At 38.7% G+C, this 27073-nt stretch overlaps 1 protein-coding gene across 2 annotated transcripts in view; it reads right to left on the bottom strand.

Moving 5' to 3' along the window:
* Positions 1–27073, bottom strand: part of UVRAG (UV radiation resistance associated) — a 296618-nt gene that overhangs the window by 222152 nt on the left and 47393 nt on the right. For both annotated transcript variants that reach the window (XM_060605582.3, XM_078433088.2), the window contains exons 4-5: positions 17609–17770; positions 8898–8972 (exon numbers count right to left, since the gene is read on the bottom strand). In XM_060605582.3, coding sequence (XP_060461565.1) covers positions 8898–8972; positions 17609–17770 — 237 coding nt within the window. The remainder of the gene's footprint in view (positions 1–8897; positions 8973–17608; positions 17771–27073) is intronic.

Here is a 27073-nt window from a genome sequence, read left to right as displayed (position 1 = left end):
TTTTAAGTAATTTCTACTTCCAAAGGGGGCACTGAACCCAAGATCAAGAGTCATGTGCTCTACCAACGGAGCCAGCCAGGCACTCCAAAATTTTTCAATTAAATAAAAGAGGCCCCTTGGTGGCTGTCGGTTAAGCGTCCGACTCTTGATTTCGGTTCAGGTTGTGATCTCATGGTTCATGAGCTCAAGTCCCACGTCTGGCTCCGCACTGATAGCTGATAGCACAGAGCCTGCTTGGGATTCTCTCTCCTTCTCTCTCCCTATCTACCTTTACTCTGCTTACATACGTGCATGTTCTCTCTCTCTCTCTCTCTCTCTCTCAAAACAAATAAATAAACTTAAGAAAGAAAAGAAGCGTGGGCAAGGATGTGGAGAAATTAGAGCCCTCCTATATTGCCATATTGCCACTGGGAATGTAAAACGTTGGACACTGTAAAAAAGTTTAGCAGTTCCTCAAAAAGTCAAACACAGAATTACCCTATAACCTAGCCAGTCCACTCCTAGGTACATACCTAAAAGAAATGAAACCAGGTCCTCAAATACTTGTATACAAATGTTCATAGCAAAGTGTTCACAATAACCAAAAGGTAGAAACAACCAAAATATCCATCAGTGGATGAATAAACAAATGGGGTGTGTGTGTGTGTGTGTGTGTGTGTGTATACATATATATATATATATACATATACATATATATGTGTATATATATATATATATAAAAGGATATTTCTTAGCCAATGAAATGAGAGAAGCATTAACACATGCTACACATCGATGCCCCTCAAAAGCCATAAGGCTAAGTGAAAGCGGCCAGACACATTTTTTTCTCATAAAAAATCATCCACACCCACTAACCTACAACTAAAAGCAATTCACTATAGCAGGAAAAGAGCATTCATATGAAAGCAAGGATCCTGGGTTTTAATCCACACTGCTTATCATGGAAGTGAGGAAAACAATTTAATTCCTCTAGTCCTCAGTTTCCTTAATTATAAAATGAAATGAAACTACTAGCAATAAAAACAATAAAAAATGACAGCAATACACATAAGAGTAACATTTATGAGCATTTACAGTATGTCAGGCAGTACTGTTTTCCAAGCTAATATTAATAATTTAAATGTGAATATGTTAAGCATTAACGTATTTTTCACACAACCCCATGAAACAGGAACTATTATTATCCCCACTTTAAAGGTGAGGAAACTGAGACGCAAAGAGGATTAAGTAGAAGAGCCATGCAGTCTGGCTCCACAGCCCATTTTCCTAACGACCATGCTACACTTGATCTCTAAGACCTTTCCAGTTCTAAAATTCTGGGTCGATGTACATTTAAGGCAACTTAAGGACACTATTGAACCCTTCTGCTTCAGCCACCACTTAGCAATTAACATTCTTAAAATATGCTAAGAGCCTTGTTCTGAATGACATCTAACTTCACCAGATGTGCGATCCTCACAGACCTCTGATGAAGGATTATAATGGAAAGAAATGGCTCGTTTGTATACGGTTATCTGTGTGAGATACTGCCAAGTGCCAAAGAGCCCAGAGGAGATTTACATGTCACTCAAAATTCTTCTGAAGCCAGGCCTAACAAAGCTTTTTCAAGGAAGGGAACAGGCACCAGTCTGGGTGAGGGCCTGCCTATTAAATTGTTCAAGAAAACGGGTGATTAATGTCACATAGCCAGCGAGCAGGAGTAATTCCAGGCAGATGATCGGGTGTGTTTCTAGATCCGTGGTCAACAAACTTTGTCAACGGCCAGATAGTAAATATTTTAGGCGTTGCAAGCTCCATGTCATCTCTATGGCATATTCTTTGTTTTCTCCTTCGAATTCTTCACAAATGTAAAAACCTTTCTCAGCTCAGAGGCCATACAAAACCATGTGTCAGACTGTAGTTTGCTTACTTCTACAGTGGATCATTGGATAAGTTACCTTTTAAAGTATGTTACTGTACCTTCTGACAGTTTTTAGTAGCTACTACAGTCCCAAGACTATCCTGAACTCTATTAGAATTTTAAGTTATACCGAAATAATCCAGTTGACAGGCTTATGAAGCAAACAGTATTACACACACACTTATTTATTTCGGTGTTTACTGCACACCTAATGCAGGGTGTCAGGCGATCACGACCATCCTTATAAAAGGAGACAAGCCAGTACACTATGACATATACAACCCAGTTAAGGTTCTAAGCGAAGTAAAAACTGCAAAGGTGCCAGAGGAAAGGTTAAACAAGAAACAGCTACAGGAGCTCTGATGTAGTAAAGATTCCATCTAGTAGGAGCAGAAACATCAAAGGCTGCAGGGGTGGCAGTAATTGAGATAGATTAAGAAGTATTAAAAAGCTGAATGGCAGTGAAGGAAAGTCCCACACAGACTGAACACCTTTAGCCAAAGCATGACAGTGGGAAAACATAAGCTGCATTCCGAGAAAATTAAGTAGTGGTCCAATTTGTTCAGCTTCAATGATGTGGAAATTACTTGGAACCCTGGAGAGGAAAATAGTGGGAAACAGGGCTAAATAAGTAGGTTGGGAGGGTCAGAGCAGAGAAAGCCTTGAATGCCATGCTAAAAAGTGAAGACAATCTCCAGGCAGTAAGGACTCAGGAAAGGTTTCTGACAGTGTAGCACAATGATCAGAGGTGCGTTTAAGGAAGGTTAGTCTGGTAATGACAAATATGATGCGCTGGAGAAGGCAGAATGTCCAAACCCCAGTTACGAGGCCATTCTAAAAATCCACACATATGACAGCTCAAACCATAAGAGAGAGAAGATAAAAGCACAGATAGAACGAAAAGTACTATCCATACCACCGACCGGATCTGGGCTGACGGAGAGATGGAAAGCAGGTCAGAGGTTTAGAAACATCTAGCAGACAATGAGAAGTCACTCTATAAAGCCTTTAAGCAAAGGAATAAAAAATGAAAGCATGCCTTAGGAAGATTAATCAGGCAGTGGTGAATAAGGCAGAGTGGATATAAAGAGACCAGAGGTCAGAGGTCACCGGGGAACTACTACAGTAACCCAGCCTTATGGCGGTGCCAGTCTGAGCTTGGATCATGCATGGCAATGGAGCTGGAAAAGTAGCCACGGACAGGAGTTATTTCAAAGGACTCAAAAGAGTCTAGTGGCCAACGGAATAGAGTAGATTAAAAAAAAAAACAAAAAACTGCCATATTTGAGGACTGCATAAATGGGAAAATAGTTAATAAAGATGTGGAAAATTGGAAAGGAAAGCAAACCTGGAGAGAATAATGAAGAGTTCTGTTTTAAGTATGATAATTTGCAAATAGCAGGTATCTATGCAAAAATGGTCCGAAACTATTTAAACATAGAGAACTAGAATTGTGAGTGACAAGCCATACAAATGACGACAAGCAACCAGTGTACCCCCTTAGAACGTATAACGATCTGCCACTACAGAAGCCTCATTCATAACAAATATTTACTGGATTACTACTAAATCCCAGGCTAACCACTAAGGATAAATGAGTAATGAAGACAGACACTGCCCCTGCCCTTACGTGCTCTACAGTCTAGTAAGAAAGAGAGATGAGCAAATGGGCAATCAGAAAACAACCAGGTAAGGGTCACTGATGAGGAAAATGAAATGCAAGGTGCTATAGGAGCATAAAGAGAGGTATCCAAACCGGACTTAGGGGTATAACACAGAAAACCTTTCTGTGGAGATGGGTTCTAAGCTATGGGTGGGGTGCTTAAAAATCAGGAACCATTTCACACGGCGAGACCTTTTAAGCCACTAATTACTCTAAAATAATTGAAATAAGAGAGGGACATGACCAGCATTTTAGAAAGATAAATCTGGCTGTAATCCAAGTAGCAGGAAAGTAGTTATTTAGCAGACACCATCAGTAGTGATTCAAAAAAGAGAGAGGGGGCCAGGATGACTCCCCTGTTCTGACTTGAGACAGTACATGGAGAGTGGTACCACTCACAAACCAAGGAACACAACAGAAGTTTCTCAAGATGGGAGAGGAACTGAGTCAGTTTGGGACTTGTAGAGTGTATGTGTCTCTGACACATCCAAGCCTTTTAACACAAGGCTAGATATATGGAAACACAGACTGGAGATGTGGGCTTGAGAGGATCTGAATCCAAATACGACATGTTCATAAGATGACAAAAGGCCCAAGTGGAAGCCTGAGGACGATAACTTAAAGGCCTCCACCAAAAGCCTTCCCCAGCAGAACCAACAGCATTCTATATGTTATTCTTAAAACTGTGAGCTTTGCACATAGTCCTTTTTCTGCTTACTTAGTTAGAATAAGAAATTATGATTGGTAAGGGGGAAAAAAGCAATGGCTCATTCTGCTACTTGGGCGTATTTTCAGATGCAATGGGTATTTGCAAAATATAGTATTTATTTGTACAACCTCTCTTAAAATAGCTACCTGATGAATCAACAGACAGCCTGTGTTCCTATGTGTTTATGTTCATTTGGACATTAATACGCTTTTAATTGTCAGCCAAGCTTAAACTGACAAAAATTGTGCAAGTATCTCTGTCAAGCACCTTCAAGCCTTGGGTACCTTCTACCTCTGGGCTCTGACGAAGCCCAGAAGCTGAGCTTTTAAGAAGGAAAGGCAATGGGGCGCCAGGGCGGCTCAGTCAGTTGAGCTTGAGCGTCCGACTTTGGCTCAGGTCATGATCTCGCGGTTTGTGAGTTCGAGCCCCACGTCGGGCTCTGTGCTGACAGCTCAGAGCCTGGAGCCTGCTCCGGACTCTGTGTCTCCCTCTCTCTCTCTCTCTCTCTCTCTCTACCCCTCCTCCACTCATGCTCTGTCTCTCTCTGTCTCAAAAATAAACATTTTTTAAAAATAAAAAAAAAATTTTTAAAAAAAGGAAAGGCAAGACCTCTTCTGAGACACTAAACCAGAACTGAATATACGTACTCCCCCGGATCTGGTCTAAGGTTTGAGACCACAGAGGATGTGGTCCCTCAAAATACGAGAAGTAATGAGAAATAAGAAGAGTACTGTTAAGCAGAGGTATACAGATCCTGAAACTACAATCAATCCCTTCACATCAATAGGGTAAAGAGATTCTTGTTCTTATTTTAGTGGCTTAAACAACCCTCAAAAAAGCATTACAGTCGTAGTCCACACTCCACATATGAAGTGGACTAAATGCTATTAATGCTACTTCATGACAAGAGGACTGAAAGTGCCCTGCTAATGTAACCCAGGAGTATATTTCAGACAAGAGATAGGAACCATATGATCCTAGGAGACTTTGTACACTCACAGAAAAATATTTACCAAGCAAAGTCTACACTAAGTCCTGAGACTAAAAAAGTGAGTAAAACACAACTTCAGTCAAAAGGAGCTTATGCTCGAAGAGGAGAAAAGATGCACACACAAATTACCGTAACTGTTATGGGACTAGAGAAGGCAGCAGTGGAATCCTGTTAAAGAGCATTAGCTGAGAGAGGGAGAGGGGGAAAAAAAGGATTCCCAGCTTTATAGAACAATTTAAACTGAAACTGACGATCAGAGGGGGGGATAAAAGGTCAAGAATGCCCTCACTACAAATCCAAGAGAGAAGAGTAAAAACAAGTTTTCAAAATTTTAAACAAAACCAAATTTTAAACTCTCTGAATCCCCCCAGCGAGGACAAGTCTGGAGTTCTGTTTCTGTTTACTTTTCAAGAATCTAAAACATCTATACCAAGAACCATGCCTGGCTTTGAATTTTCCAGTATTAAAATACTGAAAAGCTCAAAAATTGTGCTAAGAAGACAAGATCCTCCGAATTCGTAACAGGAAATATGGCATTTTCCCAGATTATTTTCTGGCTTCGGTGAAGAGAGAGAACGGGGACCACACTGCAGCAGCAGGATTTATAAATATGAATTACAGGATAAGATGATTTTCCAAACATCTGTCAAAAGTTCATTTGATCCACGGGAAAAGGGGAAAAAAAAGACTCAAGAGAAGCCAAATATAGTGACTAATATGTGGACCTTTTATAGACTTCAGCGGGTTGATGGCCTCATGGGCATCACATGCCCACTCAACAATAATAAATATACAAAGCCTACACAATAATGCACTTCATACCATCCAGAGCACTTTCCCATGTACCCGCTCACTTGACTCTCACAATGTACATAGCGGATACCTCTGGTTAAATGTAAAGACAGAGAGCCCTGGTACTTTAACATGCTATACATAGTGGGAAGATGTAGAGACGCCAGGTAGCCTCGTGCTTAAAAGAAAACCACTGTTCTGCCACTTCCTACTTATATACTCTTGGGTTAGTAGTTTCATGTTTTCTTCTAGGGTACTTTACCTATAAAATGAGAGTAATAACTACCTCATGGAGTTATTACACAAGATTAAATAAAAACAAGTATGATAGCTAGTATAGTGTCTGACATATAATAGGTACTCCTTAAATGAAAACTAGCAATGGTAGCTTTCAAAAGCTCTATAAATACCTGGTGTAACGCTGTTACTAGGAGAGCACTTTTCCCTGCATTTTTTTTTTTAATTTTTTTTTTTTAACGTTTATTTATTTTTGAGACAGAGAGAGACAAAGCATGAACGGGGGAGGGTCAGAGAGAGGGAGACACAGAATCTGAAACAGGCTCCAGGCTCTGAGCCGTCAGCACAGAGCCTGACGCGGGGTTCGAACTCACGGACCGCGAGATCATGACCTGAGCCAAAGTCGGCCGCTTAACCGACTGAGCCACCCAGGAGCCCCTTTTCCCCTGCATTTAAACTGCACTCAGATACCTAGATGTTTTATAACAAAGCAGGCAGCTATTAGAAACAGCCCCTGAAGATTTATTCGCTCTTTGTTTCTTGTATGTTGTAATGGGGGGGGGGGGGGGGAGCACAAGGAAAGTTGACTAAAATATGTGTAGAAATAAGCTATTTTTATAATTTTCCAACTTTTGCTTGATGATGTACTGAAAGACCTGGACAAAATTATACCATATCCCTTTCCCTGTTGTTAAAACATAGGCTATTTGGGACACTTAATCCCTACTTCTGAACATTCTGCTTATGTATTGTGTGGGACGTGCTTTGGAAACAAGTTAGTGTCCATTAATTTGACTAACAAGAGGAAATAGCCACCTTTTTACTTTCTCAGTTCTATGAAGTGAACTAAACGGAGGTCTCTTAACTGGGATTAGAATTCAGGTTTTCTACTTTTCAAAACTATCATGTCTTGAAAAATATAAAATTAGGAGTTTTCATTTGTACAGGTCTCAAAACAGACCCTGAAACTTGCTTGCTATTGTCCCTAAATCTTCAATCTAGGCTTGACTATGTACGTCAGGTGATCAAGTCATGTGACTGTGTTTGTGAAATTAATCACCAAATTGCTATTTTCATCTCCTGAGAATTTCATTCCAAAAAGATTTGGTCCTTTTTACTGGATTCCACTCCTGCTCTATTTCCCCCCCATTACAATGAGAAAGCACTGCCATCTACTGGACTCTGAAGATATTGCTGCTATAGCTTTTAGTCCGAGAGAATTCTTACAATTCTACTGCTTTTTTGTACTTTGTCAATAATATAGCAGTTAGAGTTATTTTGACAGTATGAGTTACATAAAAATAAAATTCCAGGAGTCGGGGGTCAGGGTAAAGTAGGATAGGAGACAGAAATAATACCACCACCACCCCCCACCCCCCACCCCATTATTGCTGATAGTCCTAAATACAACATGCATTCATTCACCTACATTCATTAACAAATTTCTACTAAGCACCTACTATACTATACCCCAGGTACTGGGCAAGGGACACAATGTTAACACGATAGGATTAGAGAGGTAATCTCCCTTATCATATGATAGAGTTTAGCACCTAGTGGGTAGTTTCCATTTATTATTGAATTCTATTCATGTGCCAGGCTCATAATGTTCACGACCACCTTTCATCCCCCAAACAATTTATGATGAGGTAGAAATTGTTACCTCCATTTACAGAGGAGAAAATAAACTCAGAGGTGACTCAATTTGCCCAAGATCTCTCTCGTAGGTAAGTTAAACTAGGAAGTAAACTCACATCAATCTGACTCCAAAACCTGTATTCTTAACCACCAGATTACACTCATCCAGGTAGCTGTCAGCATCCTCCCCAAAACAAGAAGAGCTGACAAAAGGAAATTCAGGCAAAGACGGTCTTACATGTCTATGTTAAAGGCAAAACTCCTAAACTGAGAACTGAAGGTTTCCAGCTTATTGGAGAAGGAGCTAACCCAACAGCCTCTTACTCCCCCTGCTCCCCTAATTGCCATTCTGGCAGTTAAATCCATCTAGAAAACATCTCTTCAAGCCATCTAGCCTTATTCACCAACTTCCATCCGCTCCAACTTCAAGCTACAACAGTGTTCCTCTCTGGTTCTCCATAGTCCCCAAACATTAAAAAGGGCACCTCTACCTAAGGTGCTCTTCAAATTACTTATATTCTGCTCTAATTCACCTGTGTCATCTGCAAGACCCAAATAACTGACACCAAAAACAATTTTTCAAACTAATCCCTAAGATTTTCTGGTGTGTCCAATAGTTTCCAAACACACTCCTGGTAGTGAGACCGAACTGACTAATCCGTAATAAAATTGTACTGCACTTCATCAAAAGTCACCATTCTGTTTTGACCCTCCAAAGAATCATGTAGAATAAGAGCAAACAGCCCAGATCTTCTTTTAGGAAAGTCAATAATCTAGATTTAGAAAAGATGAATTGGGGTGGTTACAAAACAAGTTTTCGCTTTAGAAAGCATTTTACCTTAAGCCACACTAAACAAACTTATGATGATACTTAAAACAAGATTCTATTTACACAGTGCTTTTTACACTATGTGTCAAGGCACAGCTGGACTAAACAAAACTCACAGAATTAGGAAAACCCTCTTACCTTATGTTCAAATGGAGCACCATAGTAGCCATCGTTCAGCCCAAAAATTATTTCATTCTGGTTGCGGGCATGAATCTATAAAAGAAGAAAAACACCCTATCAGTTCTTCTCATTCCAATTAAGTTTTAATATGATTGGAGCATGACAGTTAAAACGGGACCTACTTCAATGCTGAAAAACAGGCTGACTAATCTAACAAGCCAGCAGAAAACAAATCACTTATCCTAAGACCAGAGAATCTATTGAGAGCCTCTTGCTTTAGTCAAAGGGCTCACAAAATCATCACATGAGATAACAGGCATCATCATTCACATATATTTTCCACAAATACTTCTTGAGATTGCTATGGAAAGGCTAGTTCTAAAACACAAGGGATCCAGAGACATACTGTATATTCTCTGATCTCAAAGAAAACACAATCCTAGTCCATAAGAGTGCCTTAAAAAACAAAGTCCTGAGGTGCCTGGGTGGCTCAGTTGATTGAGTGTCTGACTTTGGCTCAGAATCTCTCGGTCCATCAGTCTGAGCCCCATGTCAGGTTCTATGCTGACAGCTCAGGGCCTGGAGCCTGCTTGGAGTTCTGTGTCTCCCTTTCTCTCTGCCCCTCCCCTGCTCGTGCTCTTTCTCTCAAAAGAATAAATAAATGTTAAACACACACACACACACACACACACACACACACAAAGTCCTAGAAAAAAACATACAAGGTTAATATTATTTTCTATTTTCAAAAAGACAGTTTAAAGATAATAATACCTAAGCTGCATCATCACTCTGGACCCTAGTTTCCTCAACTAGAAATTAATGAGTCAGATTATGCTCTGTTATATCACACTTCTGTACCTACCCCCACCTCCTCCGGCTAAATCCAACATATCATCCAAATTTCACTCAAGATGACCAATCAATTTAACCTAACTAACGTCTGTAAAACAATCCGTTCAGTGACAACAGAATACACGTCACATGTATAGGAAACACTCACCAAAAAGAGATCTTATATTCTGGGCCATAAAATAAACCTCACAAAAGCCAAAAGGATTGAAATCATACAAACTCTTTTCTCTAAATCCGTCAGAATTCAAGTAGAAATCAAGAAAAGAAGGATATCTGGAAAATCCACAAATGTTTGAAAATTAAACACCATACCTCTAAATAACCCTTGAGTCAAGAAATAAAAGGGAAATTAGAAAATATTTTGAATTGAATGAAAATGAAAATACAACATTGAAGTCTGTGAGTCAGTTATTGCAAGGCTTAGAGGAAAATTTATTAAATGCTTACTTTAGAAAAGTAAGTCTCAAAACAGTAATGCAAAATCCTACCTTGAGAAACTAGTAAAGAAGAGCAAAGTAAACCCAAAGCAAGCAAAAGAAAGAAAATTATAAGTATAAAATGAGAAATCAATGAAACTGAAAATAACGATAATCAATGAAACTAAATACCAGTTCTTTGCAAAGCTGAGAAAATGGATAACTCTCTAGGCAGAGTGATTAAGAGTAGAAAGAGACAGAAATTACTGATAGCAAGAATGAAAGAGGCAAGGATCATTAGACAGCCTATAAGCCTTACAAGAATAGAGTAATACTGTGAAAATTTTTATACTAATAAATTTGAAATGTTATGTGAAACTGACAAACTCTTAGGAAAACAAACTATCAAAGCTCACTCAAAAAGAAATAGATAACCTAAAAAGCCCCATATCTAGTTAAGTAATAGAAGTTATACTTTTAAACTTTCCCACAGGGAAATCTTAACACCCAAATGGGTTCACTGAAGAATTCTGTCAAACATTTGTGTAATAATGAATACCAACTTTGTTACACAAATCCTTCCAGAAAACAGAAAGCTAAACACTTCCCAATCTATTTTACAAGACCAGCATTACTCTCATACTAAACCAGAAAAGAACAATGCAAGAAAAGTACAGACCAATATCCCCCACGGACACAGATGAAAGAAGTCTTACCAAAATACTAGCAAATATAATCCATTATGAAAGGAAATTTCCTGAACCTGATAAAGTGTTTACAAAATTTACAGCTAGTATTATACTTAATAACGAAGGACTGAATACTTTTAACCAACATCAGTAACAAAACAAGGATGTCTACTCTACTCACTTCTATTCAACATTACATTGTACTGAAGTCTGAACCAATGAAATAAGACAAGAAAAAGAGAAAAAATACATACCATTAAGAAGAAATTAAACAATGTGTGCACAGATATGACTGCCTATATAGGCAGAATTTATAAAAGGAATCTACCAAAAAACTACTAGACCTAATAAATGAGTTTAGCAAGGTCAGAGAATACATGCTCCACACAGAAATGTTTGTATATATTAGCAACAATAGTTGCAAATAGGAATAGTTTTTTAAAGGAACAGCATTTAAACTAGCATTAAAGAACATGGAATCCACAGGTACAAATCTATCAAAATATGTGCAAGATCTGTATACTGAAAACTACAAGATGCTGATGAGTGAAATAAGATTTTCACAAATGCAGGGATACCATGTCCACAGATTGAAACACTCGATACCATTGAGATGTCAATTCTTCCCAAATTTTCTTAGATTTTTGTAGAATTGACAAATTAATCCTAAAATATATATGTAAAAGCAAAAGATCTAGAATAGCCAGAACAACACTGAAAAAAAGATCAAAGTTGGAGGATGCATATTACCTGAATTCATGACGTATAAAACTACACTATTCAAGATCATGTAGTATTGGCATAAAGACAGACGTGCAGATCAATAAAATACAATACAGTCCAGAAACAGACCCATACAAATGATTTTAAACAATTCATTTCAACAAAGATAGCAAGGTAATTCAATAAGAGCTCTTACAACAGAGTACAGGAACAAATGTTCATCTATCTGCAAAACAACGAACCTTACACTTTAAATAAAAGTGAATTCAAAATGATCATAGGCATAAACATAAAACCTAAGACTATAAAACTTCTAGAGAAAAAACTCCATAAGAGAAATCTTTGTGACCTTGGATTAGGCGAAGATGTCTTAGATAAAACACAAAAAGGATGAAACATTAAAGTAAAAGCTAATATAGCAGACTTCATCAACACTTATAAGCTTCTGTTCTTTGAACGGCACTTAAAGAAATGAAAAGCCACAGACTGGCAGAAAATAATTGGAAAATACAGATCTTATAAAGAACTGACTCATATCCAGAATACATACAGAAATTCTACTCGATAATGAGAATTCAAACAACCAAATAAAAAGTGGGCAAAAATCTGAATATTTTACAAAAAAAGGGTAAGAGAAAGAGAGACTGATGACAAACATTTTTTTAACTGCTCAACATGATTTCATCACCAGAGAAATTCAAATTAAAATCACAAGATTCTATACACCCATAACAAAGCAGCACAAACAGAAGAAAGAGAAATTAAGAAAACAATCCCATTTACAATTGTACCCAAAAAAATAAGATACCTAGGAATAAACCCAAAAAAGCAGTGAAAGACCTATGCTCTGAAAACAAGAAATTAAAGACAATGCAAAGAAATGGAAACACATTCCAAATTCTACACTCATGGACTAGAAGAACAAATATCGTTAAAATGTCGTACTACTCAGGGGTGCCTGGGTGTCTTAGTCGGTTAAGCGTCCAACTTCAGCTCAGGTCTTGATCTCATGGTTCATGGGTTCAAGCCCCACGTCAGGTTCTGTGCTGACAGCTCAGAGCCTGGAGCCCTCTTCAGATTCTATGTCTCCTCTCTCTCTGCCCCTCCCTGGCTCATGCTCTGTCTCTCTCTCTCTCAAAAATGAATAAACATTTAAAAAAAATTTTTTTAATGTCTTACTAGTCAAAGCAATCTACACATGTAATGTAATGCCTATCAAAATACCAACAGCATTTTTTCACAGAAATAAAATAAACAATCCTAAAATATATATGGAACCACAAAAGACCCTGAATAGTCAAAGCAATCTTGAAAAAGAAAAGCAAAGCTGGAGGCATCACAATTCTAAACTTCAAGTTATATTATAAAGCTGTGGTAATCAAAACAGTATGGCACTGGCATAAAAACAGACACATAGATCAATGCAACATAATATAAAATCCAGAAATAAACCCACAATGATATGGTCAATTAATCTTTGACAAAGCAGAGAAGACTATCCAATGGGAAAAAGACAGTCTCTTTAACAAATGGGTGTTGGGAAAACTGGACAGACACATGCAAAAGAATGAAACTGGACCACTTTCTTACACCATACCCAAAAATAAATTCAAAATGGATTAAAGACCTAAATGTGAGACCTGAAACCATAAAAATCCCAGAAAAGAACACAGGGAATAATTTCTCTGACATTGGCTGTAGCAACATAGGTCCCCTGAGGCAAGGGAAATAAAAGCATAATTAAACTATCAGGACTACATCAAAATAAAAAGCTTCTGCACAGCAAAGGAAACAATCAACAAAACTAAAAGGCAGCCTACTGAATGGGAACAGATATTTGCAAATGACATATCTTATAAGGGTTAATATCCAAGATATATAAAGAATTCATAAAACTCAACACCCAAAAAGCAAATAATCCAATTTTAAAAAGGGCAGAAGGCACAAACAGACATTTCTCCAAAAAAGACATTCACAGCCAACAGACACATGGAAAGATGCTCATCATCACTTACCATCAGGGAAATGCAAATCAAAACTATAATGAAATATCACCTCATAACTATCCGAATGGCTAAAATCAACAATACAAGAAACAACAGGTGTTGGCAAGAATGTGAAGAAAAAGAACACTCACGCACTGTTGGTGGGAATGCAAATTGGTGCAGCCGCTGTGGAAAACAGTATGGAGGTTCCTCAAAAAGTTAAAAATAAAACTACACTATGATCTAGCAATTGCACTATTAAGTATTTACCCAGACAATACAAAAACACTAATTCAAAGAGATACATGCACCCCTATGTTTATAGAACCATTATTTACAGTAGCTAAGATATGTAAGCAGCCCAAGTGTCCATCGACTGATGAATGGATAAAGAAGATATGGTGTGTGTGTGTGTGTGTGTGTGTGTGAGAGAGAGAGAGAGAGAGAGAGAGAGAGAGAGAGAGAGAGAGAGAGATGGTATATTACTCAGCCATAAAAAATGGAAGCTTGCCATTTGCAATGATTTGGATGCATCTAGAGAATATAATGCTAAGTGAAATGAGTCAGTCAGAGAAAGATAAATACCGTATCATTTCACTCATATGTGGAATTTAAGAAACAAATGAAGTGAAAAAAGAGAGAGAGAGGCAAACCAAGAAACAGACTCTTAACTACAGAAAACACACTGATGGTTACCAGAGGGCAGGTGGGTAGAGGAATAGGTGAAATAGGTGATGGGGATTAAGGAGTGCACTTGTCATGATGAGTACTAGGTAATTAAAATAAAAACTTAAAAAAAAAAAAAAGAATCACAAGATACCACTTCAAACCCACCAGAATGGCAAATAGTTTGGCAGCTTCTTATAAATTTCAGCACACACTTAAAACTAGACCCAGACATCCCATTCCTAGGTATTTACTCAAGAGAAATGACAACATATGTCCACAAAAAGACCTATATTTAAATATTCACAGCAGCACTACTCATTGTGGTGGTTACTAGACTTCACACATTTGTCAAGCCTACTGAACTGTATACCTTAAAAGGGTGAATTTTATTATATATCCATTATACCTCAACAACCTGACTTGCAAAAGAAAATTTCATTCAAAAGTCAGCCCAACCTGACTCTACCTAGTCCTGTCTAAATACCTCTTCCATATATTCCCCCAAATTGTATTACAAAGCCGTAGTAATTAAAACAGTATGGTACTGTGCAGGTCTATGCAAGTATTCATCAATTATCAGTGTACTAAGTCTAAGGATCTTGTCTTACCCACCTCTGGATCCTTAACAGTAAGAACAATGCCTGATAGAAAGTACATGATCAATGAACCTAAGTAATTCTATTATCCTCATACATCTTAATCTTGCTTAGTCTGAAAATTTGTAACTCTATTTTTTTATGTTTATTTGTTTTTGAGAGAGAGAGAGAGAGAGAGAGAGAGAGAGAGAGAGATGGAGTATGAGTGGGGGAGAGGCAGAGAGAGAGGGAGACATAGAATCCCAGGCTCCAGGCTCTGAGCTGTCAGCACAGAGCCTGATACAGGGCTCAGACCCACGAATGGCGAGATCATGACCTGAGCTAAAGTCAGCCACTTAACCAACTGAGCCACCCAGGTACCCCAATTTGTAATCCAAGTTTATCTGATTTTCTAGTAGTATATTACTTGTTATATCTATTTCATAGGTGAGTTCTGACTTTCTACAATGATACTAAGTTTCTAATTGGCTTTAAAAATATGTTTTCCCTTTCTCTTGTTCTCCGTTATACCAGCATAACCAGCTTTATATTTATAATAAGACACCTGAAAGTTGACTCTCTGCAATTAAGCAAGTTTGACATAAACACAGTTGGGTATTTCAAGATCACTACCTAAGGAATATGTGAGTTGAAAGCATGAAGGCCATCTTCATTGCTTCTATAGCCATACACTCTAATGTTAAGAAGCATCATCCTCTGAGAAATGCAGGTACTTTCAGAAGAAAGACAAACAAGTACTCAATACCAGAGTCTATCCACAGAGAGCCAACTATGGTATTTGGGAAGACAGAAAGAGTACTGCCTCAGCGCAGGGCTCTGGTTGGCCAATCTAAAGGCAACAAGTATACCGTACCAAAAGAGGAAAAAAGGCCCTAAGCTAAAAGTCAGTGTTTTATAAATTTTTATTAAGACCAGTCCTAAAGGGGCGCCTGGGTGGCTCAGTTGGCTAAGCGTCCGACTTCGGCTCAGGTCATGATCTCGCGGTCTGTGAGTTCAAGCCCCGTGTCGGGCTCTGTGCTGACTGCTCAGAGCCTGGAGCCTGTTTCAGCTTCTGTGTCTCCCTCTCTCTCTGACCCTCCTCCGTTCATGTTCTGTCTCTCTCTGTCTCAAAAATAAATAAACATTAAAAAAAAAATTTTTTAAAAAACCAGTCCTAAAACAGGGAGAATAATACAAAAACAAAAGATTAAGAATCTGTAGCCATTAGAATTTAGTTATGGAAAATATCCATTATATGCATTGTTCTGGTCACTATACAGAAGAACACAAAATAAAGTATACAATAAGCAAAATGAGGGTAGAGGATTTTTTTTTAATCTGATAAAAAAAACATGTAGAAGTAAATTGATTCTTTAAAAGAAATATACCAGAAAGTCTATATTGAATAAATATTAAGAAACATCAAGGATATTCATAGATATGACTAATATTTTAAAGTTACCTTTAACAGCAGTCCCTCGGGTATCACAAAATAGATACAGCACTCATTCCAAGGTAGGTGGACTACCAAGGACTATATGTATATATTAGTGTGATACAAAACAAAGAATAAATTTGTAAGTCAGCCAGGCCTGGAATCAAATCCCAGCTCCGCCTAGCAGTGTGATCTTGAACAGTTTTTTAAACTCTCTATGGTTCAATTTTCCCATCTGGAAAATAAGGGCAATAATACCAAACTTCACAAGGCTGACACAAACACAAATTATAATAATCTATGTCTGGGGATGGTAAATAGGTTTCAAATCATATGCAACTCTGATAAATTACTAGTTGCATCCCAGAACAGTGTCAGAAGGGATTATGGAGCTACTTCTGAGCTCAGCTAGAAGGGTGCTATGATCCAATAGGTACATCACTCAAAGGGGATTGGTAGCAGTGTATAAACCAGGCAATTGTTATCTCCGTGCTCAATAAACAGTAGCTCTCCTTATTCCTGAAACAACTCAACTCTACGGATCATAAGAGAAGCACTTTATAGTACATTCCATATTTGCAACTTAATGTTTAGATTCTATCGGGGAATATCCAATAAAACAGAAGAAGCAGAATGCTATTGGAAAGTATATTCTTTCCTACACCTCCCAGGAAAAAATCCTCTTGAATTAGCAGCTTAGGGTGCTTCCTCATAAGTTTCCTCAGTTAAAAATTATTTTTCAAACTTGGTAATGACTCAAATTTCTATAATTAAGTAAACAATCATCAAAGTTCTCTATGATCGGAAACGTAGAATCATAAGAATCTACAGAAAGGTTAGATAGGTTAATTTAGAGAAGACAACTACTCATAACTAGAATCTAAAAATTCCCTAAACATTAAAAAAAAGTGGGGGTGCGCCTGGGTGGCTCAGTCAGTTGAGTGTCCAACTTTGGCTCAGGTCTTGATCTCGCAGTTCATGGGTTCAAGCCCCGCATTGGGCTCTGTGCTGACAGCTCAGAGCCTAGAGCCTGCTTCAGATTCTGTGTCTCCCTCTCTGTCTGCCCCTCCCTTGCTCATGTTCTCTTTCTTTCTCTCTCTCAAAAATACATAAACATTGGGGCGCCTGGGTGGCTCAGTCGGTTAAGCGGCCGACTTCGGCTCAGGTCATGATCTCGCGGTCTGTGAGTTCGGGCCCCGCGTCGGGCTCTGTGCTGACAGCTCAGAGCCTGGAGCCTGTTTCAGATTCTGTGTCTCCCTCTCTCTCTGCCCCTCCCCCGTTCATGCTCTGTCTCTCTCTGTCTCAAAAATAAATAAAACGTTAAAAAAAATTAAAAAAAAAATACATAAACATTATAAATAAATAAATAAACAAATAATTACCTGCTGACCCAAGTATTTCAGCCCATCCAAACAGACTTTCCATTCAATCAAAAGCTGGTAGATGTCCTCCTTTCCACCCCATATCTTCACCACGAAACAAGACACAGATGTATCAAGACGGTCTGGCATTATTCCAAAATCAAGACTCCGCCACGTTGGATTCTGTTGATGGAAAGGAGAGTGTGCTTTATGAAGACTCTAACTTGTTTATAATTATTTCAATTAGGTTATAAATCATTTTGTTTTTAAAAACCAAAAGACCTCATAAATGTATTAAATTACAAACCTAAATGAATCAGGAAGACATTCCCATTAACACAATGGTAGTGATAATGGTATAAGCATACCTCGGAGCTAATTGCCGGTTTGGTCCCAGACTACCACAATAAAGCAAGTTTCACACTAAAGCAAGTCAAATGAATCTTTTGGTTTCTCACTGCATAGAAAAGTTATGTTTATAATATAACACAGTCTCTTAAGTGTTCAATAGCATTATGTCTAAAAAAAAGAAATGTAAACACCTTTTAAAAAATACTTTATTACTGGGGCACCTGAGTGGCTCAGTCAGTTAAATGTCCAACTCCGGCTCAGGTCATGATCTCACAGTTTGTGAGTCTGAGCCCCACATCAGGCTCTCTGCTGTCAATACACTGCCCACTTCAGACCCTCTGTCCCCCTCTCTCTCTGCTTCTCCCCCTTCTCAAAAATAAATAAACACTAAAAAAAAATACTGCTTAAAAATGTAACCATCATCTGAGCATTGAGCAAGTCATAATCTTTTTGCTGGTGGAGGGCATTGCCTCGATGTTGATGTTGGTGTATGCAATGAGGATAGTACTTTACACACAGTAAAACCTCTTTCAAAATTACAATCAAACCTCTTGAACCTACCACTGTTTTTTAACAACTAAATTTGGGTAATATTCTAAATCCTTCCTCGTCATTTCAACCATCTTCACAGGATCTTAACCAGGAGTAGATTCTTTCTCAAGAAACCACTTTCTTTCTTCATCCATGAGAAGCCAGTCCTCATCTGTTCAAGTTTTATCATGAGATAACAGCAATTCAGCCCCGTCTTCAGGCTCCCCTTGTAATTCTACTTCTCTCCCTATTTCTACAACGTCTGTCATCACTTCTTCCACTGAAGTCTTGAACCCCATGAGGTCGTCCATGAGGTCTGGAATCAGCTTCTTCCAAAATCCTCTCAATATTATTCTGACCTCTTCCCATGAACCACAATGTTCTTAATGGAATCTAGAATGGTGAATCCTTTCTGGCAGGTTCTTAATTGGCTTTGCCCAGATCTATCAGAATCGCTATATATAGCAGCTACAGCCTTATGAAATTTATTTCTTAAATAATAAGACTTGAATGTTGAAATTACTCTTTGGATCCACGAGCTACAGAATGGATGTTGTTAGCAGGCATGAAAACAACATTAATTTCATTTTACACCTCCATCAGAGGTCAAGAGTGTTCAGGTGCATTGTCAATGAGGAGTAGTATCTTGAAAGGAATCTTTTTCTGAGCAGATCCCAACAGTGGGCTTAAAATATTCATGAAATCATGTTGGAAACAGATGTGTTGCCACTCAGGCTTTCTTGCTCCATTTATAGAGCAGAGGCAGAATGGATTTAGCACAATTTTTAAGGGCCCTAAAATTTTCAAAATGGTACGACATTGGCTTCAACTTAAAGTCACCAGCTGCATTAGTTCGTAACAAGAGAGTCAGACTGTTCTTTTGAAGCTTTGAAACTAGGCACTGACCTCTTTAGCTGTGAAAGTCTTAGATGGCACCTTTTTCCAATTAAGAAGGCTGTTTGATCTACATTGAAAATCTGCTGTTTAATGTAGTCACCTTTATTAATTATCTTCGTCAGATCTTCTGGAGAACTTGCTGCAGCTTCTACATCAGCACTTGCTGCTTCACCTTGCACTTTTGTGTTATAGAGACAGTTTTTTTCCTTAAACTTCATGAACCAACCTATGCTAGCTTCAAACTTTTCTTCTGCAGTTTCCTCACCCCTCCAAGCCTTCATGTAATTGAAGAAAGTTAGGGTCTTGCTCTAGATTAAACTTTGACTTAAGGGAATGTTGTGGTTGGCTTGATCTCCTATTGGGACCTCTCAAACTTTCTCCACATCAGCAGTAAGACTGTTTTCACTTTCTTATCATCCTGTGTTCACTGGAGCAGCACCTTTAATTTCCTTCAAGAACTTTTCCTTTACATTCACAACTTAGCTAACTACTGGGTGCAAGAGGCCTGGCTTTGGTATATATCTTGGCTTTCAACAGGCTCTCTGCACTAAGCTTAATCATTTCTAGCTTGTGATGTAAAGCAAGAGGCATGTGACTCTTTATTTCACTTGAACATTTAATGGGCCATTGTAGGGTTATTAACTGGCCTAATCACAATATTGTTATGTCTCAGGGAAATAGGGAGGCTGGAGGAGAGGGAGAGAAGTGGGGAAATGGGCTGGTCGGTGGAGGAGTCAGAACACACACAACATTTATCAGTTAAGTTCACCATCTTATATGGGTGCAGTGCATTGTGATAGCAATGTCACAGGTCACCATAACAAGTATAATCATAATGACAATTTTGAAATATTGTGAGAATCACTAAAACATGACACAGAGACAGAAAGTAAGCAAATGTTTTTGGAAAAATGGTGCCAACAGACTTGGTCAAAGCCAGGTTATCATAAACTTCCAATCTGTAAAAACACATTATCTGTGAAGCGCAGTAAACTGAAGTGCAGTAAAATGACGTATACCTGTAAACAGTACAGGAGCACCTGCCAACCATTTGCTGAGTGAAGAAAACAGTAAGAGGAGGAGGAACATCAGTACAGAGGCTACCGTAGTAGGGCCTGCAGATGATGGTCTGGGAGACGGAGAATGGACGTGGAACAGGTAAGGGAGATGGGTTTTGGAACTAGATGTGACAGGAGTTGCTGATGGGTTGGAGGGAGGGCATAGATAAGGGAGGAATCTAGAAGGTCTCCTGGGTTTCTGCCTCAAACAACTGGGCAGATGATGTGCCGTTTTCTGTGCAGGGGGAGACTGGCAAAGGGTAAGGGATACGGTATGGGGGGTGGGGGGGCAGGGCAAGAGAACCAGGAGTCCGCTCTTGAACGTGCCAGGTATGAGATGCCTTTGGGATACGTGGGCACGGACGTCAGGCTGACAGTCTGGAGCCCAGAAGAGAGGTACAGGTGGAAGTGGCAGCCATGTCATGAGCCAGGTCACCCAGGGAGAGTAGGAATGAAGGGAGAAGAGGGCCGGGACCCACGTGGGTCCATAACGGTCTTAAAGCCAACAAAAACCAACCCAGCCGAACAAGGTCACGTTAGTGTGGTGAGCTGGAGAAGTCTGTTTCAGCTCCCTGGGTTTGCTTCTTCCTCTGTAAAATGAGATGATAATTCTTCCTCATAGGACCATACCCCAGAGCCCCGGACACACAAGGAGGGGCTCAACAGATGACAAAGCCCCAGGGTGGCCCCGATTTCTCCGTTCTGACAAGACCGGAAAAGAGACAGACTTAGCTCTTCTCCAGCCGAAGCCAGCAGAAATAGGTCCCTTAGCCATCTCGATGAGTTAGTCCCCCTCAGAGCTTTGCCGATTCTCCAGGCTTCTCCAGAGCACTGGCCAGCAGGGCCCTGCCCTAGAAGGGAAGTCCATGCTGCATGCAGCTCCTCAGAATGACCACCAGTACTTCTGAATTTTGCTGCTTATTGTCACTAGGAGGATATATTCTAATTTCTCACTAACATGGCCTCATATGGTAATTCATCTATTTATTCAATACTTAATGCACAATTATTAAGAACCAACACATAAATGCCTTCAAAATACCTCTAAAGTATTAGATTCAAACCTCTATTTAAAGAATTACATTACTTCATGAAAAGGTCAGTAGAAGAATTATGCAAAAGGCTACACAGCACAAACGGGAGTAAATAAACTTTAAATGAATCGGGGAAAGACATCACCACAGAGGCTGTGAAACTTGACTTCTAAAGGATAAACAGGATTTCCCCAGGTTAAAATAAGGAACGGCAGGCACAGGGAACACCATAAACAAGGGTCCAGCAGTATGACGTATGATGTGGTCAGGGAGCTAAGACAACTGGAATGCATGCAAGCGTAATGGTTCACAAAGCTCAAGAAATAAACAAGGCACTAAATTGAAGATTCTTTGGGGACACCTGGCTGGCTTAGTTGGTAGAGCATGCAACTCTTGATCTCAGGGTCGTGAGTTCAAGGCCTATGTTGGGCATAGAGATTACTTAAAAATAATAATTTAAAAAAATCTTAAAAAAAAAAAAAATGGGGGCGCCTGGGTGGCTCCGTTGGTTAAGTGGCTAACTTCGGCTCAGGCCATTATCTCGCATTTCGTGAGTTCAAGACTCGTGTTGGGTTCTGTGCTAACAGCTCAGAGCCTGGAGCCTGCTTCAGATTCTGTGTCTCCCTCTCTCTGCCCCTTCCATGCTCACACTCTGTCTCTGTCTCTCCAAAAATGAATAAACATTAAAAAAAATCTTTTTTAAACCTGAAGGATGTTTTATGCCTTGCCAAGGAGTACTTTTACTTTGTACAGTATGGGGAGAAAAGTTTTAAGGTAAGAATGACAAGGTCAACTTTATGCTCTAAAAAGCTTTATTTTTCATTAAGAGAATCATTCAGATAGTTGAAATGCTAAATGTAAATATAATCAATCTTACCAAATTAACAATTTTAATACAATATAAATCAGTCAATCAAACAGTCCTCATACAAGAATAACAATTCTTGGCTCTGTGACAGTTATTTTTCTGACCAAAGCAGGGAGGGGAGTAGGGTAGTGCTTGCTTTTGTTTTGGGAGATATACTGACGCATGTGTTTTGTGGGTTTGGTTGTTAAAGTTTCTGGAGATAAGACATGACTTCCAATTTCACAGCACTTTATGTCTGATATATCTTTTTCACTTATAGTTTGATATTTTTATTGCCTGATTTCCTTCCACTAAAATAAAAGCTCTGACAGACAGTAACATTGTCTGATTTGTTCACAAGATCTTCAAAGCTTGAAAAATCCGTGGTATGCACTCAGTAAGTATTTGCTGCATTAGTGAATGAATGTCTGATCAATTGATATGGATGTCTGAGGATACTGAAAGACCATCAATAAACAGCACGATGATAATACAGTAAGCACATTTATGCAATCAGTTTTATATTGAATCATTTAAAAAAAAAAAACCAACTAAATTCCCACCCATCCACAAATTTTAGCCTACGATCAACAGAATTCCATTCTTGTATGACCCCCAGGATCTACGTGACTGTAACTGTTTCAGCAGCCCTGCTAAATAAGGGTAGAGCACAATCTGACCAGTCAGTAAGCTTCGCAGACACCAAAGTGATCGCTAGAAATGTGGATGGAACCGTGGCAATCAACCAAACAGAACCACTGGCTTATGAAGTCATTTAACTTCAGCCTTTGGTCTGTCAAACAGAGCTGAGGGGCAGAGCAGTATGGCAGAGAGGCAAGTGCTGAAGTTAAGCTATACTGCTAACCCACATAATCCCCTCTGTATCTTACAATACTCACTTATAAAAACCAGAACAACCATCACCTTACAGAGTTATAAAGCTTAAACAGAATAATCATAATTATAGTAATAGCTGCCATTTTAACATTTTATTAGTGACAGGTACTATATAAAGTCAGATAACATGAAAAGGACACAGAAGAAAGCCTATCCTAGCATTAGACAGAAGTATCTAATCTGTTTAATAAAACAGCACTGTTCATATCAATAAGCCCACCTGTAGTAAATAAGACAACCGGTTAACCTCATTAGTTAAAAAGATAAAATATCATATTTCATCAAGTCTGAATTACCACCAATGATAAGAAGTATCATTATTTTGGGGCGCCTGGGTGGCTCAGTCGGTTAAGCGTCCGACTTCGGCTCAGGTCATGATCTCGCGGTCTGTGAGTTCAAGCCCTGCGTCGGGCTCTGTGCTGACAGCTCAGAGCCTGGAGCCTGTTTCAGATTCTGTGTCTCCCTCTCTCTGACCTTCCCCCGTTCATGCTCTGTCTCTCTCTGTCTCAAAAAAATAAATAAACGTTAAAAAAAAAAAATTAAAAATAAAAAAAAGGAAGTATCATTATTTTATGTGCCATTAAAAAAAAAAGTAGCAATGATTTTAAGATGCATCTAGATTTCAAAGGTATTATACTGTGAAAAAATGTGCACCTGAGAATCAATGAAACACAATAGCTAAGTGCCTTATCCAAGGTCTCGTAGTAAAAATAGCACCAGAATTTGAACCTAGGTCTCTAAAATTCCTCTCATGTTCTTTTTTCTGTGTCTGGTTCTTGGGGTTTTTTTTCACCCCACCAAATTACAGAAGACAATTTAGAACAAAAGGGACCTTAAGAGATTGTCAACAATTTCCTTATTTTGGATCCCACAGCCAGAAGCAGAAAGAGGAAGGGAGAACTCTGCCCTCGACCCGTGCTCTATTCTCTGGCCAAAAGGAACTGGGGTCCCTTCACAGGACTCAAACTTGCTCTTACTGTTCTATCACCTCATGTACACCTGAGCAGGGCCGAGACACAAATAAGTAATTAAACATGACAGCAAAAACTAAAATATTACCACAAGAACGAATGATTCATTACAGATATGCTATACTTAATCTTCACAAAACTCAGAGTCCTCTGAGTTGACAGTATTATCCCAATTTTTCAAAGGAGATACTATACTATATACTATTATATATATACTATAAACCATTAAGTGATTTGCATAAGGTCACACATTTGGTTATAACTGGAACAGGAAGTCAAAGTCTACGTATCTGCCTTTAAACACATGATAACAATTAAAGACAAAAAGAAAACAAACAAAAAGGACAACATCAGCTAACTTTTGTATAGGACGTAGGCCATGCTGCTAGGGATCATTTACCATAAAGCATTTGGGCCTCAGTCCTAGGCAGCCCCTGAAGGAGACTCTAGTATAAGATGGGATGTTCCTCATGACAACCTTGAGTCAACGAGAAAAAGGTAAATAAAAAAGGTAAATGTTCCCTAAATAAGAAAGGGGAAGGTGGGGGGGGGGGGGGAAAGATGTGATGTAAACATGAAAAATTCAAATGATAACATTTCACCTAACTGGAATTCAACAGACCACCAACTCCACTATCCTTAAATAGTCAAAAAGAGGAAGCATGAAAAAAGAGCTACTTAAACTACCAAGTTAGATCGCATATATCCTATAAAATAAATAAATAATAAATAAATAAAAATGCCAAGTCCATGCATAGAATTTGTTTATTCCTAATTGGCATTAATTGGCATATTTTTCCAGAATATGCACTTTATTAAAACATGTATGTCTAAATGGTCGACAAAAGCATAGAACTGGAAAAGGTAATCAATTAGAACAGTATGTGAGGAAATATAAATTAAAAACACAACGTAATACCACCATCCAGCCAGAATAGCTAAAATTTAAAAGACAGATAATACCAAGTTTGAGCAAGGATGCAGAGCAGCTAAAAACCTCACACTGCTAATAGGGCTGCAACCAGTATAAACATTTTGAAAAACTATTTGGCAATATCCATGAAAGCTGAAAATAACGATGACCCTCGCACTTGATTCCACTCTTAAGTATGTATCTAAGGAAAATGAAATGCATACACATGTTCACCAGAGAACATGTCATTAGATTTAATGAACTACTACATGCAACAATATGGACGAATCTCACATATATAATGATGCTTATACATGATAGATATACATCTAGATAGATAGGTAGATAGATAGATAGATAGATAGATAGATAGATAGATACACAGATAGATAAAGTTCAAAAACAAGCCAAACTAATCAATGGTGCTAGAAGTCAGGACAGTGGTTCTCCTTGGGAGGAGGTAGTGACTAGAAGGAGAACATGAGGAGCGCTGATAATGTTCTATATTTCTTGATCTGGTTACAATGATCTGTTCTCTTTGAAAAATCATTAAGATATTATTTGTGTCCTTTACTGCAGTATGCTAGATCTCAATAAAAAGTAATGAAATTAATATTCCTTAAAAACCCAATAGCAGAAAAAATACAGCATCTTAAAAGGAGGAGGTTGCTGGGGGCATCTGGGTGGCTCAGTCAGTTAAGCGTCCAACTTCCACGCAGGTCATGATCTTGCCATTCAGAGTTCAAGCCCCGCATCGGGCTCTGTGCTGGCAGCTCAGAGCCTGGAGCTGCTTCAGATTCTGTGTCTCCCTCTCTCTCTCTCTCTGCCTCTCTCTCTCAAAAATAAACATTTAAAAAAAATTTTTTTAAAAGGAAGAGGTTGCAGAGATAAAGCAAATAAAGGTATCTCTTCATGATGTAATTTTAGGCCTTAAAGTCTAAAGAGCAGAAGTTGGAGAACCTTCCTGGCCTTCAAATTACACCACCTGAAAAGGCAGCTATTTCCTCTCCTATGTGTAAGATGACCTCTCATCTAAAGTACATGTGCTCTAGAATATGACACAGTATAATTTCAAATTCTCACTCTCAGAATGATAAAGTACCAGAGAAAGTATGAAAGAACCACCTCTTTCCAAAGTGAAAACAACACTTGATGAATATATCTGAATGGCTGTATTGCATGGGGGAGAGTGATGATTCTGGGGGCAGTTGTTGCATTAAATATTTGTAAATACTTCATTCTAAAATAAATTAGAGGGGCGCCTGGGTGGCTCAGTCAGTTAAGCATCTGACTCTTGATTTCGGCTTGGGTCATGAACTCGTGGTTCATGGGTTTGAGCCCCACATGGGGCTCTGTGATGACAGTGAGGAGCCTGCTTAGGATTCTGTCTTCCTCTCTCTCTGCCCCTCCCCTGCTCACTCTCTACCTCTCTCTCTCTCTCAAAATAAATAAATAAACATTAAAAAAATTTTTTTAGCATATTAGAAGCCTTTGAAGGTGAGGCTAGTGTTCTTACATTACATCATATGGTTAAACAGATGAGCTGGGTTTCCTTTCTAAGCCAACACAGCAGTAACCCAGCACAGCTATTGTCAGCCTTCTCATTATAATGACCTTCCTTTATACTTTCACAAAATAGCTGCCAGACAATGAGCGGTAACTCCTGAGTCTGTACATTCAGACACAGGCAGAAAAAAGCCTACCAGACATTCAGAGACTTTATTGCCCGTGCACTTTATTACTATAAAGACCCAGATGATTTTTATTTATGTTTAACCTATGCATGTCAGCCCATTTTCTAGATGGAACAAATTATTCAAATACTAAGATCATCTAGGAACCTATACCGTATTCACTAAAAAAGTACAGTGGCAAAATATCAGGATATTTATGGCTTTGAAAAGTTCCCTGCCTACTAACTACCCACAAGACAATCCAAAATCATTATTTTACCAGGACAATTTCCCCAGAACACTGCTCAGTGACT

Source organism: Panthera onca, chromosome D1 (genome assembly GCF_046562875.1).
Source record: "Panthera onca isolate mPanOnc1 chromosome D1, mPanOnc1 haplotype 2, whole genome shotgun sequence".
Taxonomy (NCBI): domain Eukaryota; kingdom Metazoa; phylum Chordata; class Mammalia; order Carnivora; family Felidae; genus Panthera; species Panthera onca.
This window is presented reverse-complemented; position numbering and strand designations above follow the sequence as displayed.